This window comes from Hyperolius riggenbachi, chromosome 2 (genome assembly GCF_040937935.1).
Source record: "Hyperolius riggenbachi isolate aHypRig1 chromosome 2, aHypRig1.pri, whole genome shotgun sequence".
Lineage (NCBI taxonomy): Eukaryota > Metazoa > Chordata > Amphibia > Anura > Hyperoliidae > Hyperolius > Hyperolius riggenbachi.
In genome coordinates this window covers 162448807-162465171 of record NC_090647.1, presented here as the reverse complement: position 1 = coordinate 162465171, position 16365 = coordinate 162448807, and the positions used below count along the sequence as shown (strand labels likewise).

General features: G+C 43.4%; 1 protein-coding gene across 6 annotated transcripts in view; it reads left to right on the top strand.

The window, feature by feature from the left end:
* DGKH (diacylglycerol kinase eta) overlaps window positions 1-16365 on the top strand; it is a 328383-nt gene that overhangs the window by 272105 nt on the left and 39913 nt on the right. For all 6 annotated transcript variants that reach the window (XM_068267797.1, XM_068267796.1, XM_068267798.1 and 3 more), the window contains 5 exons: window positions 1882-1992; window positions 4447-4564; window positions 5137-5247; window positions 7497-7593; window positions 11611-11718. In XM_068267797.1, the coding sequence (XP_068123898.1) occupies window positions 1882-1992; window positions 4447-4564; window positions 5137-5247; window positions 7497-7593; window positions 11611-11718 (545 nt within the window). The remainder of the gene's footprint in view (window positions 1-1881; window positions 1993-4446; window positions 4565-5136; window positions 5248-7496; window positions 7594-11610; window positions 11719-16365) is intronic.

The following is a 16365-nucleotide window of genomic DNA, read 5'->3' as shown; positions in this document are numbered from 1 at the left end:
TGTGGAGTCAAAGTTGGAGTCGAGGAGTCGGAGCTATTTTGGGCACCTGGAGTCAGAGTTGGAGTCGGTGATTTCATAAACTGAGGAGTCTGAGTGGGGAGTTGGATGATTTTTGGACAAAGTCCACAGCCCTGCTAAGTATTAGACTTAGGAGTCAGAGGCATTTTGGGTACCTGGAGTCGGAGGTTTCATAAACTGAGGAGTCGGAGTTGGAGTCTGAAGATTTTTGTACCGACTCCACAGCCCTGCAGTTAAAGTGTAAATGTTATTGTGTAATTATTCAGGCATTAGCCATGAGCTGGAGGAGCATGTCTGTGTTTTACAGCTGTGAGGCAGTGGCCGCTGTGTGTGCCTGGACCTCTGCTGCTATCACAAGCTAGTGTTTCAGGAGAAATGGTGAAATAGGAGTTTGGGTACCTGCAAAGAGACATCACTTTCAGTCATTTGGGCTCTGATGGTTTTTATCAGAGCATGAACAGCAAAAGGTTATTTTTAATGTAGCTTAGCCCCAGGAGTCCCATCTGTCATATTAAAGAGCAGCTGTTATTCAAACGTACGCTTGTTTTGTCATGGAGTGCAGATGAGGCAGTAGATGGCACTGGCAGATCCTGAATGGAAGTGCTTTACAAAGTTACACTGCAAGTAAGGGATACTTTCAGTGCACTTTTTGTGCTCTTCCAGCAGAATTGTAAAAAAAAAATAAAAATAATAGTTTTCAGCATTCTGAAGCCAGGAACGAGGCAACATCAAAGGGAACACTATTTATTTACGTTTAAGCAGTGCCAATTTCCTGGCTGTCGTGCTGATCCTTTTGGCCTCAGTAGAGTCTGAATCACATGCCTACAGTGTAACACCCTTGTGGTTAGTGTGGTCAGATTTAAGTTAGAGCACCTGGAGCCTTATTCAATTCAATTTTTCTCTTAAGTTTTCTCCTAGTAAATTTTCATCATTTGCTTAAAATAATTTTTAAAGAGAATCTGTAATAAAAAAAAGTACCCCTGGTGGTACTTACCTCAGGAGGGGGAAACATCTGGATCCTAATGAGGCCTCCCCCATCCTCCTGTGTAGCCCCCATCCAGAGCTGGGTCCCCCCGAAAATATGTAGTGCCAGCAGCATGCGCAAGGCGCCTGCACAGTAGAACAGACCCGATCGGGCTTGGCTATTCCTGCCAGAGCCCGAGGGGGAAGATGGTACTGTGCCTGTGATGGATACTAAAGGTAAATATTGCCATCTGATGCTGGCCAGGGGTCCTAGTGCTGGATCCATGCTGCAGAGGAGGACGAGGCAAGCCTCATTAGGATTCAGAGGCTTAAGGCCTATACACACGTTGGATTTCCGCGAACGACGTTCAAACGACCCGTCGTTCGCGGAAATCCGACGTGTGTATGGGCCTTTACCCCACTTATTTGCACATGGGCCCTGATCTGGATCTCTGGTTTATTGCATTATGCTGTAGAGATGGGTAATGCACCCAGCATACCTTTGTGGTACGACATGCTTAAGTTATTGTGGGAATGCTAATTTATAATTGTCTGATGTGATTCATTAGTGTTGCCCAATACTTGTTGATTCCGAGTGAGGCCCTGGTCACAGTGCGGTGCTTTGTAACATGGTAGACGCTGCACATGCAATGTCTGTCTGCTGGATTACAGCACAACATTGCACATTTTTCCAGACAACAGAAGGCGTTGCTATTCATCTGCAGTGTACTTTGACAGACCCTCTACCAGACACAAACATGCATTGTGCTGAACAGAAGCATTAGCACAACGCATATACGTCAACGACCCTTAATAAACCTGTATGTAAATAAAGGCTTTGTGCTGCCTGTTGTAAAATCTGTCAATTCCTTTCAGTTAATGTTGCTTCTTATTTCCCAGACAGGCGTACAAGTCGAACGATGCACTCCCATACAGGCTCCTTCTCCAGCCCACCTCTGGCCTCTAGCAAAGAGAATCTTCCAGTGTTAAACACACGAATAATCTGTCCAGGTAATGCATAACTAAGCAGGTTATTGTACAAAAAGGAAGAAAATCTTAAAAAAAAAATCCCAAAGAAAGTGAGAAACATTAAATGGGTTTTTCCTCTCAGTTAAAGAAATCTCACAAAATGCTGCTACACACTCCTGTAGGATTTGCATTTTTCCCCAGAGTAATGAACTTAGTTTTTTCCTATGTAGCTGTCATTGTATCTGTTCTTTAGCTGAGAATTCTGAACCTCTTAGTGAGACGTTTTTGGATCATTATATCTTCTCATAGTAACCCCTTCTGAAAGAGGTCACCACTCAGCCCCAATGGTACAGTCTTCAAAGACACAACTGACTCTGACTGAGGTTTTAGGAATAATGCCCTTCTATTTCCTCATAGTCACAGAATACAAGTACAAAACTGGCAGAATGTTTTGGGTGATCCGCCCTTTGGGCCCCTGCACACTATGTCCGATTTTCGATTCCGATCAAGATTTTGAAAAACGCAAATCGCATTAGTACAGTATACCTGATGGTATACTGCACACCATGCCGTTTTTGAGTACGATTGCGTTTTCGTTTTTAAAATCGTTACTGCTGCTGCGTTTTTCAGCCGATTCCGATTCAATGAAAAGTATAGGAATCGGATCGGAAATCGGTTCAACAAGTGGTAGCAAACGCATGTAAATACGTTTGCGATTACGATTCTCGCCGGCTATATTGTTCCCGCGCACACAGACCTCAGAGCAGAGAGATGATTGGCCAGCATTTGAAGTAAGGAAGTGATGTCACGCGTTGTACGCGTCACTCCCTCCATCCGAGGCAAGAGGGAAAGTGTGCGGCGTTCGTGGTGGAGAGGGTAAGGAGCGCTTGAGGACATGTGGCTATTTTTTTTACACTAATTCGCCTCCAGAGGACCCAACTCTGACCCCTTCCTCTTTCCCTCACCTCGGGGCACCTCTACTGTCAAGTGCGTGGACGGCGGCTGAAGATTCAGTTCTACAGGCTCCGGCAGATGATAGAGCTCCAGCCGCCTGGTCTCCTCTTTTGCAGTCTGCAATGTTGTTCGCCAGCGGCTGGAGGTCTGTCATCTGCTGGAAGCTGGAGCCTGTAGAAGAATCTTCCGCTGACAGGAGGTGGAGTGCCCGAGGTAAGGGAGAGGGGAAAGTAATCACCACCCCCAGCATGCATTTGCATATAGGCCACCAGGCAATGGCATATAGCCCACCCTCCCCACCCACCAGGCAATGGCATATAGCCCACCCTCCCCACCCACCAGGCAATGGCATATAGCCCACCCTGGCCACCCACCCACCAGGCAATGGCATATATGGGCAGCACGGTGGCGTAGTGGTTAGCTCTCTCGCCTTGCAGCGCTAGGTCCCTGGTTCGAATCCCAGCCAGGGCACTATCTGCAAAGAGTTTGTATGTTCTCTCCGTGTCTGCGTGGGTTTCCTCCGGGCACTCCGGTTTCCTCCCACATTCCAAAAACATACGGATAAGTTAATTGGCTCCCCCTAAAATTGGCCCTAGACTACAGTACGTTCACTACATAATATAGACATATGGCAATGGTAGGGATTAGATTGTGAGCTCCTTTGAGGGACAGTTAGTGACAAGATATATATATATATATATATATATATATATATATATATATATATATATATATATATATATATATATATATATATATATATATATATATATATATATATATACACTGTACAGCGCTGCGTAATATGTTGGCGCTATATAAATACTAAATAATAATAATAATAATAATATAGCCCACCCTGGCCACCAACCCACCAGGCAATGGCATATAGCCCGCCCTGCCCACCAGGCAATGGCATATAGCCCGCCCTGCCCACCAGGCAATGGCATATAGCCCGCCCTGGCACCCACCAGGCAATAAAATTCAATGTTTTGCCTGGGGGAAAAAAACTATGCCCTAGTCAACAACTAATCTGCACTGTAGCTAAGCTCAGTTTATCAGACATCTGTCTAAATGAGCTCAGAGCTTTTCGAATCCTACCTTGGCTGTTTTAGAATAAAACTACACATTTTTTAGGTACCCTGCAGGGCTTTTCTTTAGAGTACAGTCACATTCACATATGCGTATTGCATTACACAAGTTTTGTTTTAAGCACCCCTTAAAAATTGACTTGAGTGGACTTGGGTCACATGGCATCTGTGTAAAAAGTCTATATTAAAAATGTTTAATTCATGTTTTTTTGTTTCTTTTGGGGGGAAAAGCAACACCTGACGGGATTGCTCGCGGTGCGGCTAAACTCGACTGTCTAATGACAGCTGAGCTCCGTGCGCCACGTTCACTGTGAGCAATTAACAGAGATCACAAAGGGAAATTGAAACAATGCTCTGGTCCAGGGACAGAGCCATGTGGTCCCCAAAGAGTTAATTTGTTGGTTCTCTATTTACATGTTTTCCTAAGAGCTATCTGTGTTTACTCCAATAGGTCTAAGAGCTGGCTTGGCGGCTTCCATTGCTGGCAGCTCCATCATCAACAAAATGTTGTTGGCAAACATGGACACAATTGGTGCTTCTCCTTTTATTGACCCGGATTCCGACTCCTTGTAAGATTTTTCTCTCCTTTTTCCATATATAATGAAACAAAATCCCCCTGCTCATTGTAGTTCCTTCTATCCATAAATATCCATAAGCTGCAAAACTGAAAATAGCACAAAATTAGCTTGCTTATAAGTGTACACAGCAATACTTCTGCAGCACAAATGTATGCATTTATTATTCCAAGCTTGGTATTGCTTAGCTAGTTTCTTATCTTGTAGAGTATTTTACTACACCATTATGCATCATTGCTTAAATGAAGAATGACACCAATGATATGCCTACTATTTCTAGCTCGTTTCATAATTGGTGTAGAGAGAGGAAACTTGGTGTTCAGAACCTGTTGATTAATTTGAGTTTTCTCACTTTTTTTTTCTTCTTTTCTGCTGTAAGATAAGACCTCGCCTCACATTAAAGTGCCACTCTATTTTGGGGAGATGGACAGCCATTTTAAATTCTATCATCTTCTTGGCACAGCCTTAGTAGTACAGTATAAAGAGTTTATGGTAGCAGAACGTGTTGTTTGGAATGCTTTCAATCTTCTGTCTTGCGTGATTGTTGGTTTTCTGTTTTTACACAGAGAAGGTTATTCAGAAAAATGTGTCATGAACAATTACTTTGGGATCGGTTTAGATGCAAAGATTTCCTTAGAATTTAACAATAAGCGAGAAGAGCACCCTGAGAAGTGCAGGTAAATGACCACTTGCGCATTTTCTTGTGTTTACTTAATGGCTTCAAGCATTTCATCTGCACAGTTTTGTTTTTCTTTATATAGTAAATGACTGAGTCACTGTGGTTTCATACAGTAACCACAAAGATTTCTATAGATTGATAAAAACCAGAAGCCACGTAAGCTGTAAACTATTTCCACTATATACTTCTTTTATTTATAGTAAACAAAGTTATTCGTGTTCTTGCTCGTCATACAGGAAGTGTACCCTAATAGTAAGCATCTTGTTATTGTCTTTCCTGTTTTGTTTTTTGTATAGCCTTTTTCTTTGTTGTTTTAATAACTTAAAATAAAAAATGACTTTGCATAAACCGAATAAAAAAAAAACGTAGTCATATGCAGGTGTCCTGCATTTGGGGAAATAACTTAATATGTTTTTTTTCCCATTAAGGGGAGGAATGTAATTTTCAACACTTATAGTTTGTGGATTGTAGAACTCGTTTTAAACGTGTTATTCCTGTACAGTGTTTTTTAAGCCACCCGTATATTGCAGTGTTAGAAACTGGTAAGATGGGCTTTGCATTTACCTAAGTCAATAGTTATCCTTTGTGTTTCAACAGCACACTTTAGTAATGGACACGATTGATTGATTGATGTGTAGACCGATATACTGTACATAGTAAACAAGCATTTGGAAGCTGCAGGCATAGATAATTCTGTCTACTCAACACTCTCTAAGGGCTTGTTTCCGCACAGTGCTGGCATGTGTCTTGCAAGGAGTAGGGACAGGGTTCAGTGAAATTGCTTAGCTCACATATATCTGTATACTGTAAATTACAGGCTAGTATCAGCATGCAGTGCAAATTTACAACGTCTAAAGCAATCGGGATTCTCTGTTATGTTGGAAGAGAAATATCTACAATAAATAATCATAATTTTGCTCTCAAAGTGTACCTGAGATGGATTAATGTAAAGCATTTCTACTAACATGGACCTTCCTTCAGCCCCATTCAGGTCATGGGCTCTCTCGCCATCTCCTGGGCCACTCTGAACGTCCCCCTGGCCGCCCCAATACATTAGCTCTGTCGCACTTCGCCATGCATGTGTGCCACAGCCACGTGTGACCTTGTTGCGCTCCCATGAGCCGGTAGTGTTCTGTGCCTGCGATAGAATGCTCCATTACTAATTTACTGAGATGACCAGCAGATGATCCAAGTGGCCCAGGAGACGGCGAGGGAGTTCACTGCCTAAAGCGGGCTTGAGGAAGCCCCAGGAAAGTGTAAATGCTTTGTTTTAATCCATCTCAGGTTTCCATTAAGCTAGTCTGTATTGTCAAAATAGTCTTTGTTTCCTTATTTTTTTGGGGTATTGGCAATAAAATGTCAATGTGGATTTGTAAATATATCTTGTGGTCAACAGAACCTAAATGTTCCTGAAGGAGACTTTGTTAGTGGTCAGGAAACAAATAGTTGCTAGAGCCTGGGAATAGAAATTTGCATAAAGGCGCACCCATCTCTCCCCTGCCTCTTTACCAAACACGCACACACAACATTTTTCTTCCCCTCTTTGCTATTGCTACGTTCATGGTCAGAGATTGTTGACAAAGGTCTTCACAGAAGAGGCTGGTTGCAGTTAGATTGACTGGATCTGTCATGGCCAATCTTACATGGCTCTTCAGAAAAGCGGTGGAACCTTCGCAATACTGCAAAGTCTGACTCTGTTTCAGGTCCTTGTGACCATTTTTTAACTGAAGTTAACCTGAAGTGAAAGGGATATGAAGGCTGCTATATTTATTTCCTTTTAAACAATGCAGATTGCCTGGCTGTGCTGCTGATCCTCTGCCTCTAATACTTTTAGCCATAGTCCCATAACAAGTATGCATGATCATGTGCAATGACTAAAATCTGAGGAGATTAGCCAATCCTTGTTTCAGGTATGTAATTCAGACTCTATTGATGCATGAAAGATCAGCAGGATGCCAGGCAAATAGCATTGTTTAAAAGGAAATAAATATTGCAGCCTCCATATCCCACTCACTTCAGGTGTCCTTAAAATTTTGTAAGCTGTCCAAAAATCTATTCGACCCATTTTTACAGCTTTTCACAGCTTCATTCCTTATCTTTAGACTGTGGTTTTGTGATTTAACATAATGAAAAAATGACTGCCTTTAATCGTGAAGACACCAGGATATGATATGAATATACATATTTCGTAATTGGTTCTTTCAGCCTAGTCTGGTTTAACAAAACTTTATTTGTGGTGTTATTTAGAAGCAGAACTAAAAACATGATGTGGTACGGAGTGCTAGGCACCAAAGAATTGCTGCAAAGAACCTATAAGAATTTGGAGCAGAAGGTTCAGCTTGAGGTAATCTACCGGATTATTACTGCGCTATTTTAAATAAGAATTTGCTTCAGGAGTGAAGTCGTATTATATTAGATTGAAGCTGGAATTGTGTGTGAGCTGGATATGGCAATTGTGGGCAGCACGGTGGCGTAGTGGATAGCACTCTCGCCTTGCAGCATTGGGTCTCCTATTCGAATATCAGCGAGGGCACTATCTGCACAGAGTTTGTATGCTCTGGGCACTCCAGTTTTCTCCCACCTTCCAAAAACATACAGATAAGTTAATTGGCTTCCCCTCAAATTGACCCTAGACTAGAATGAACACATGATTATGGTAGGGACTAGATTGGGAGCCCCTCTGAGGGACCGTTAAGCGACAATGCGCTCTCTCTCTCTCTCTTTCTGTTGCAAAGCGGAATAGTCTTTTGTACTGGTAATATTTATAGAGGAGATGCCTTTCCAGTTGACACTCTCCAGTGGATTGATTCATTGTCTGCCGTAATCTGTGACATTTAGCTCTAATTGCTTATAAATTACCACTCGACTGACCTCTTTAAGGCCTCATTCACACTACACATGTTCCTGTGCACACTTTACCAACATGTATGGTGTGCGATATGCAAGGACATTCGAAGTGCTTAACCTCCCTGGCGGTCTATTAAAACCGCCAGGGGGCAGCGCAACACTTTAATTTTTTTTTTTTTTTTTAAATCATGTAGCTAGCCTAGCGCTAGCTACATGATGGCCGCTGTGCAGCGGCATCTCCCCACCCCTTCCGATGGCCTCCGGCGATCAGAGCAAACAGGAAATCCCATTCAGAACTGAATTTCCTGTTTGGCTTCCTCCGTCGGTATTGCGACGATCGGGATTACGTCACCGACGTCGTGACGTCAGAGGGAGTCCCGATCCACCCCTCAGCGCTTCCTGGCACTGATTGGCTAGGCTGCACACGGAGTCGGGGGGCCCTCTAACGCGGCGGGTAGTGGCGAATCGGCGCGGAGCGGCGGCGATCGAGTTATGCACGTAGCTAGCAAAGTGCTAGCTGCGTGGAACAAAAATCAAAATTGTGCAAATCGGCCCACCAGAGCCTGAGCAATCCTCTACGACGGCTTAGCCCGTGCTCAGCACGGGTTTACCGCCAGGGAGGTTAAACTGCACTATGTGACTTTCAGACTTTACGCGCTGTACAGCAATGTGATGCGATCAGGGCCAGCCCGCTCATGTGGCGGGGTGAAACATTTGCCTCAGGCGGCATTTCTGGGAGGGGGGGGCGGCACCCGCCTGTCTATGGGTGCGGGGGGCCGCCCGCCGAGCTGGAAGGGTAGCGGGCAGAAAGGGGGTATTGGGCCTAGCGGTGGGGAGGGGGGGTCGGACCCCCGCTCCCTCGCCTGGGTCCCCCGATCTGCGCTCCCCTCCAACTTTAAAAAGTGAAGTACCAGCTCTATGATTAAGAAGCAACGGGCGGGGATCACTCACCTTTTCCGCGTTCCAGCGTGCGCTTCACTGACGTCACTTCCTGCAACGCCGCCCACTGTATTGTAAATGGACGGCGTTGCAGGAAGTAACGTCAGTGAAGCGCACGATGGAACGCGGAAAAGTTGAGTGATCCCCGCCCGTTGCCTCTTAATCATAGAGCTGGTGCTTCACTTTTTAAAGCTGGAGGGGAGCGCAGATCGGGGGACCCAGGCGAAGGAGGGGGGGTCTGACCACCCCTCCTCACCGCTAGGCCCAATACCCCCTTCCTGCCCGCTACCCCTCCAGCTCGGCGGCCCCCCCACCCACGGGAGGGGGGGGGGGCGGCGATTTTGTTTTCTAATTTTGCCTCAGGCAGCTAAAAGTCTAGGGCCGGCCCTGGATGCGATATCGTACTGCTGTGAAAATGCAGCTCTGACCCATTCACAGTAGTAAATAGGATCAGCAGTGTAACTGAAGACAAAGTAGATGGCGTACGTTCACATGGTCACTGTACTTCCCGTGCTGAAGAAAACCTCACTGGACCCATCCCTATCCTCCAACAACCGCCCAATCTCCCTCCTTCCCTTTGCCGCTAAACCCCTGGAATGTCTAGTCCACCAACACATTACCCAATACCTCAACACCAACTCCCTACTTGACCCCTTACAATCTGGATTCGGACCTACATACTCATCAGAAACCGTCCTCGCCACACCACCAAGCTGCTCATCCATGCCCTCATCATCTCCTGCCTTGATTACTGGAACTCCCTTCTGTCTGGCCTCCCCTTGAACCGCATTGCCCCCTTTCAGTCAGATATAAATGTGACTGCCAGACTACTCCGTTCTTCTCTAAATCCTTTCACTGGCTCCCTATTCGATTCAGGATAAGTTTCAAGATTGTGTGCCTGGCCTATTAGGCTAGGTTTCCACTTGTGCGTTTTGTGTCAGATTTTCCTCTCAGAAAATTTGCATTGATTTTGGCGACTAATGGTAGTGAATGGGGCTGTTTCCATTCAATGCACATTTTCGTATGCGTGAAAAAATCTGAGGTCCTGTATCATTTTTTCGGACATCGCATGCGAATCAAGTACAATGCTTTGTGTAGGCAACTCAAATTTTCAATTTTCAAAGTTATTTGCACACAAATTCACGTTAGATCCACGGTTACAGGAAGATGTCAGCAGTCATGTCTAAGCTGTTACTAGGCAGATTATGTTATATTTAAGTAATGCGAATTTTTGCGTACAAAAATTCGCATAAAAACGCATACAAATTTACATGCGTTTTCACCGAGCAGAAAAATCTTATACGATTTTTTTGCAGACGAAAATTTCACGCTACAGTGAAAAAGTAAATCCCTCCATACCTACATCTTTGAGCCTGTACAAAGATATATACCATGACGCATAAGAGCAACATTAGGAAGTTTGATGCATGTTGCACTATGTGGTACCTGTTGTTAGTTATGAAATTAAATATTTTCTATTAAAAAAAAAAAAGACAACTGAAGTGAGAGTTAGATGGATGCTGCCATATTTATTTTCCTTTTAACAATACCATTTGCTTGGCATCCTTCTGACCTTTCATGCATCAGTAGTGTTTGAATCACACACCTGAAACAAGCATGCGGCAAATGCAGTCAAACATTTGATTACATACTTGTTCAAGGTCTAGGGCTAAAATTAGAGGCAGAGACTCGGCAGGACAGTCAGGCAATAAGCATTATTTGAACAAAATAAATATGGCAGCCTCTGTACCCCTCTCACTTTAGCTGTCCTTCAACTTTTATGAGTCAAGTTTTATGTCCGTTTTAGGTTACATAGATATGCTCATTTCATTAAATGGAAAGTGCCATTGAACAATCACAACACCTGACCTGAGCAAGGCTAACTAAGGTAAGCACAGAGGTGTCTTCATACTGGATCCACATACCTCTGTGCATTGTCCATTCTTTTCCATATTGCCAGTCCCTGTAATCACTCCTGGCTAAAGTCATATCTTCAAACAGGAAGAGGCAGGCCTGCAGTGATGTTTCCTCCTTTCACCCTCCCATTTCCTCCTTTAAAGGGGAGTGAAGGAGGTGGGAAGAGGAGAAAATGGGAGGGTTATAGGAAGGAGCATTACGGCAAGCCTGCCTCTTCCTGTCTGAAAATGTGACTTTAGACAAAAGTCATTTTTTTCAGGGAGTGATTATGGAGACAAGGGGGAACATGGAGTGGAATGGACAAAGCACAGAGGTATTTAGATCCAGCATGAGAATATTTCTATGCCTACCTTAGGTAGCTTTGCCGCGGGTCGGGTGTGTGGCCAGCAATAAAAAGTTACATCTGCAGATATTATATTTTGTCAATTGTGGCCACAGTTTTTAAAGACTGCCTGCACTTACTTTCCTTGTTCAATTAATACCAGTTTTCCCTCCAAGCCAGCAAAACAAGCCCCTGAGCTCACCTGACCATGATGAGCAGTCACTCAGCAGTTTTGTGGTTCACTACTCTTCTTTCCTGGTCACATAACTAGTGTACTGATTTGGGAACCTATTTTTTATTTATTCACTTCCTTGTTGTGTTTTTTTTTCTCTACAGTGTGATGGACAGTACATCCCTCTACCCAGTCTCCAGGGTATTGCAGTGTTAAACATTCCTAGTTATGCTGGTGGCACAAATTTCTGGGGCGGAACTAAGGAGGATGATGTAAGTTCAGTATATGAGAGGCTTCTTTGTCTAAATGCTCTTTTTTTTCTTCCCGTGTCCTATAGAATTTGTACACATTTCCTCATAGCTGGCTTGTCAAAGTAGGATACCAACATTTCAGATACTGGTGCTATTTATGTCATGGAAACTTTTTCTTTAACTGACATGAATTTAGTCATACAATTTAAAATTCATTTCCTGGATGGTTGCAATTTCACGCCTCTACGATTCAATGTGCGATGACACCGTGAGACAGTGGCTGCTATAGGGGCTTTGTGTTTTGTACTGTTCATTCACTTGTAAAGATAACTTTCACATCAACAAATTTAATTGAGGTATCTGACAGAAATCAAGAAGCATTTAAAGTGCTGCCATGTTACACATAAAGAAGTACAACTTTGCTTTTATGTTAATTCACCACAGCTTTCTTTCAGACTATTAATACCGAACATTTTCCACATCCCACTGATCTTAAAAAGCATTAAAAGTAGCAGTTTGGTATAATCTTTTAATTCTGGAGGATAGAAATATAAAATGTTGTTTTTACAGCATGCGGTGATATGAAGAGGTTATGAAATAAGAGATTACTGTTCACCCCTAATCCTTGTTTACATAATTGTAAACTAGGATTAGTGGTGAACAGCAGTTGTAAGCATTTGTCAAAATCCTTTTTTAGGACTGCAGGTGCCATTGTGCGTGTTTATCAGGTTTACTCTCTCGGCTAAATTTTTATTATGGGCAATTTCTTTTCTGCTTTGAAGTAGAATACTCTCTTTTCCTGAAGCAATTGTTTTTGTCTCCCAATAGAAAAACATAAATGGAAATTTGTAATGGTTTTAATACAAACTCTAACAAACTGTACATATGGATCTGATGCCTGGGGTAATATCTGGATGTTAAGGCTAGTACACACGATAGCATTTTCCATCAGATCGACGGATAATCTGATAAGAAGTTACATTGTGAGTAGACATCCAAACTGTTTCCGATACATAGTGCGACCAATTTTCCGTTGATAACTACCGAAAACCGTTCACATTATCGATTGGGATCTGATCAGACCGGTCAGAAATGATCAGAACAATCAGTCAATCTGACAAAAAAATTGTATCATGTGTACTAGCATTTTCTTAAGTTAGAATGAAGAACAGTTGAGTGAACTGTATAAAACTTAATTTACTATGTAGGTGACTAAAGTTTGTAAAGGGGGAAGCAATCCCTACCCAACTGATCTTACACCTTAAGGGGTAGAAGTAGGGAAGAACTTTGTACAAGCTTGTAGTGTGGTTGCTAGTTAAGTGTCTAAGGTGAGATTATATGCCTGCTAGGAGAGGTGAGTTTTCAGGTTGTACCTAAAGCTACTAAGTGTGGGTAAGTGATGATCAGACTAAGAGAGGGAGTGCCAGAGAAGTGGGATATACCAGAGAAATCCTTTATATTAGAATGAGAAAAGACAAGACAAGACAAGACAAATAACATTTATATTGCGCTTTTCTCCTTGCGGACTCAAAGCGCCAGAGCAGAGCAGCAGCCACTAGGGCGCGCTCTATTGGCAGTAGCAGTGTAAGGGAGACTTGCCAAAGGTCTCCTACTGAATTAGTGCTGGCTTACTGAACAGGCAGAGCCGAGATTCGAACCCTGGTCTCCTGTGTCAGAGGCAGAGCCCTTAACCATTACACCATCAGCCAACTGTAGACTGTGACTAGAGAGGATGAAAGGAGAGTATTATTAGTAGAATGGACATTATGTGCGGCGCGGTATCTGCGGGCAAGTGTAGTTAAGTAGGGAGGCGCGTGAATGAAGAGTGCTTTTTAGGTGAGAGTTAGCATTGTATCCTTTGTGAGATGGACAGCCAGTGGAGGGACTCAGAGTGGATTAGCATTAGAGAAGTGACAGGAAAGGTGGATGAGAAGATGGCTAGAAGAGAATTGAGTTTTGAGTAATCAAGACATGAAACAGTCGAGCATGCACAAGAAGCTTGGTAACGTCCTGGTTGAGATAAATGTGAATGTGGGTAATGTTCTTTAGGTGGATATGACAGGTAGTAGATAGTTAGTCTGTGTGGTTTAAAAAAGAGAGTTAAGTCAAAAATGCACGTAGGCATAGTGAGTGTGGGTCACAGGGATGATTGATGGTTATGTTAGGGAGGGGAATTAAATCCTGTGATGGCTAAATAACTATTTCAGTTTTGCCCATATTAAGTTTCACAAAGCAGGAGAGCATGGAAGAAATAGTGTTGAGACAGCCAGGGGATGCAAGCTTATCAATTAGAACAGACCATAAGTATAGATAGAGAAGAGAAGGGTTCTTAGGACAGGACCTTAGGGCACCCCAACAGAGAGGAGGCGATTCAGTAGTTGGACCTTGGTAAGCCAGAGTTGATGGTAGGCCCATGAATAAAGGAACAGCTGAGTAAAAGGCAGAAGTTAGTGTGTTGATGACGTGTAGCTGTTAGTTCAGGAGAAAAAAGGTAAATTAAGGAGGGAATGCATGAAAGCTAAGTCGTGTGTGTGTGTGTGTGTGTGTGTGTGTGTGTGTGTGTGTGTGTGTGTTTAAGGGGTTGCAGATGGATTAGATGGTAGAAGAGTGAATTTAAAGCGTAACTGAAGAACTAAAAAAATAAGTTTCACTTACCCGGGGCTTCTGCCAACCCCTTGCAACCTTCCTGTCCCGCACAGTTCCTCCACAATCCTCAGTTCTCCTGCCGCCAGCTAGTTTCTTTACTGCCGATGCGGCAACTGCGCCTGGGCCATTAGTATCTTTCTTCACGTTCTCGCCCGCAATAGTGTTGTGCACTATTAGTGCAGGACGCTATTGCGGGCTGGATCGCGCAGTTGCTGCCGATGGTAAAGAAACTAGCTGGCGGCAGGGAAACGGAGGATTGTGGAGGACTGGCGCAGGACAGGAAGGCTGCATGGGGTTGGCAGAAGCCCCGGGTAAGTGAAATACTTTGTTTAATTTTATTTTTAGTTCTTAAGTTCCGCTTTTAGAGAGTGGGAATGGAAGTTACTGAAGTTGGACAGCAGTATGTAAAAACTAGATCCAGTGTGTGGCCATTAACGTGTCATGGTAGAGTACCCATTGTCTGAGGCCAAGGGAGGTGGTGAATGACAGAAACATAAAAGCAGAAGAATGTTGGTGTCAATTGGGATGTTAAAATCCCCAATAATAACTAAGGGTGTGTTAATAGAGGAAGATGGTGAGCGATGTTGAAATGTGGCCTAGGAAAAGGTGGCTGGGCATGGAAGATGTTAGAGTACAACAATTTGGAAGTGAGAGGGAGGAATAGATGTGGACTACATGGGGTTCAAAAGATTAAATGGAGGGGCAAAATGACCAGGGTTGGCACTAAAGGATCCCCACACCACTGCCATGTTTATGTACTGGCCTAGGCTAAACAGTAAGGCTCGCTTCCCAAAAAAAAAAATCTTCTATGAACTCACCATACTCCTAACGGAATACCTTGGGGTGTCTTCTTTCTAAAATGGGGTCATTTGTGGGGTTCCTATACTGCCCTGGCATTTTAGGGGCCCTAAACCGTGAGGAGTAGTCTTAAAACCAAATGTCGCAAAATGACCTGTGAAATCCTAAAGGTACTCTTTGGACTTTGGGCCCCTTAGCGCAGTTAGGGTGCAAAAAAATGCCACACGTGGTATCGCCGTACTCAGGAGAAGTAGTATAATGTGTTTTGGGGTGTATTTTTACACATACCCATGCTGAGTGGGAGAAATATCTCTGTAAATAGACAATTGTGTGTAAAAAAAATATCAAAAAATTGTCATTTACGGAGATATTTCTCCCACCCAGTATGGGTATGTGTAAAAATACACCCCAAAACACATTATACTACTTCTCCTTAGTACGGCAATACCACATGTGTGGCACTTTTTTGCAGCCTAACTGCGCTAAGGGGCCCAAAGTCCAATGAGCATCTTTAGGCTTTACAGGGGTGCTTACAATTACGCATCCCCCAAAATGCCAGGACAGTGAACACACCCCACAAATGACCCCATTTTGGAAAGTAGACACTTCAAGGTATTCAGAGAGGAGCATAGTGAGTCCGTGGCAGATTTCATTTTTTTTTGTCGCAAGTTAGAAGAAATGGAATTTTTTTTTTTTTTTGTCACAAAGTGTCATTTTCCGCTAACTTGTGACAAAAAAATAAAATCTTCTATGAACTTACCATGCCTCTCACTGAATACTTTGGGATGTCTTCTTTCCAAAATGGGGTCATTTGGGGGGTATTTATACTATACTTGAATTCTAGCACCTCATGAAACATGACAGGTGGTCAGAAAAGTCAGAGATGCTTCAAAATGGGAAAATTCACTTTTGGCACCATAGATTGTAAACGCTATAACTTTTACCCAATCCAATAAATATACACTGAATGGTTTTTTTTTTATCAAAGACATGTAGCAGAATAATTTTCGCTCTCAAATGCATAGGAAATTTTACTTTATTTGAAAAATGTCAGTACAGAGAGTAAGGCTAATTTCACACCAGGACGTTGCGTTAGAGGGGACGTTAAGGTCGCATAACGTCCCCCTAACTCAACGCCTGGTGGTGCTGGATCTGGACGTCAGAGTGAGCCGCGTTGTGCAGCTCACTCTGGCGTCAGTGATGCCGTGATGCGCACTCTTGTGC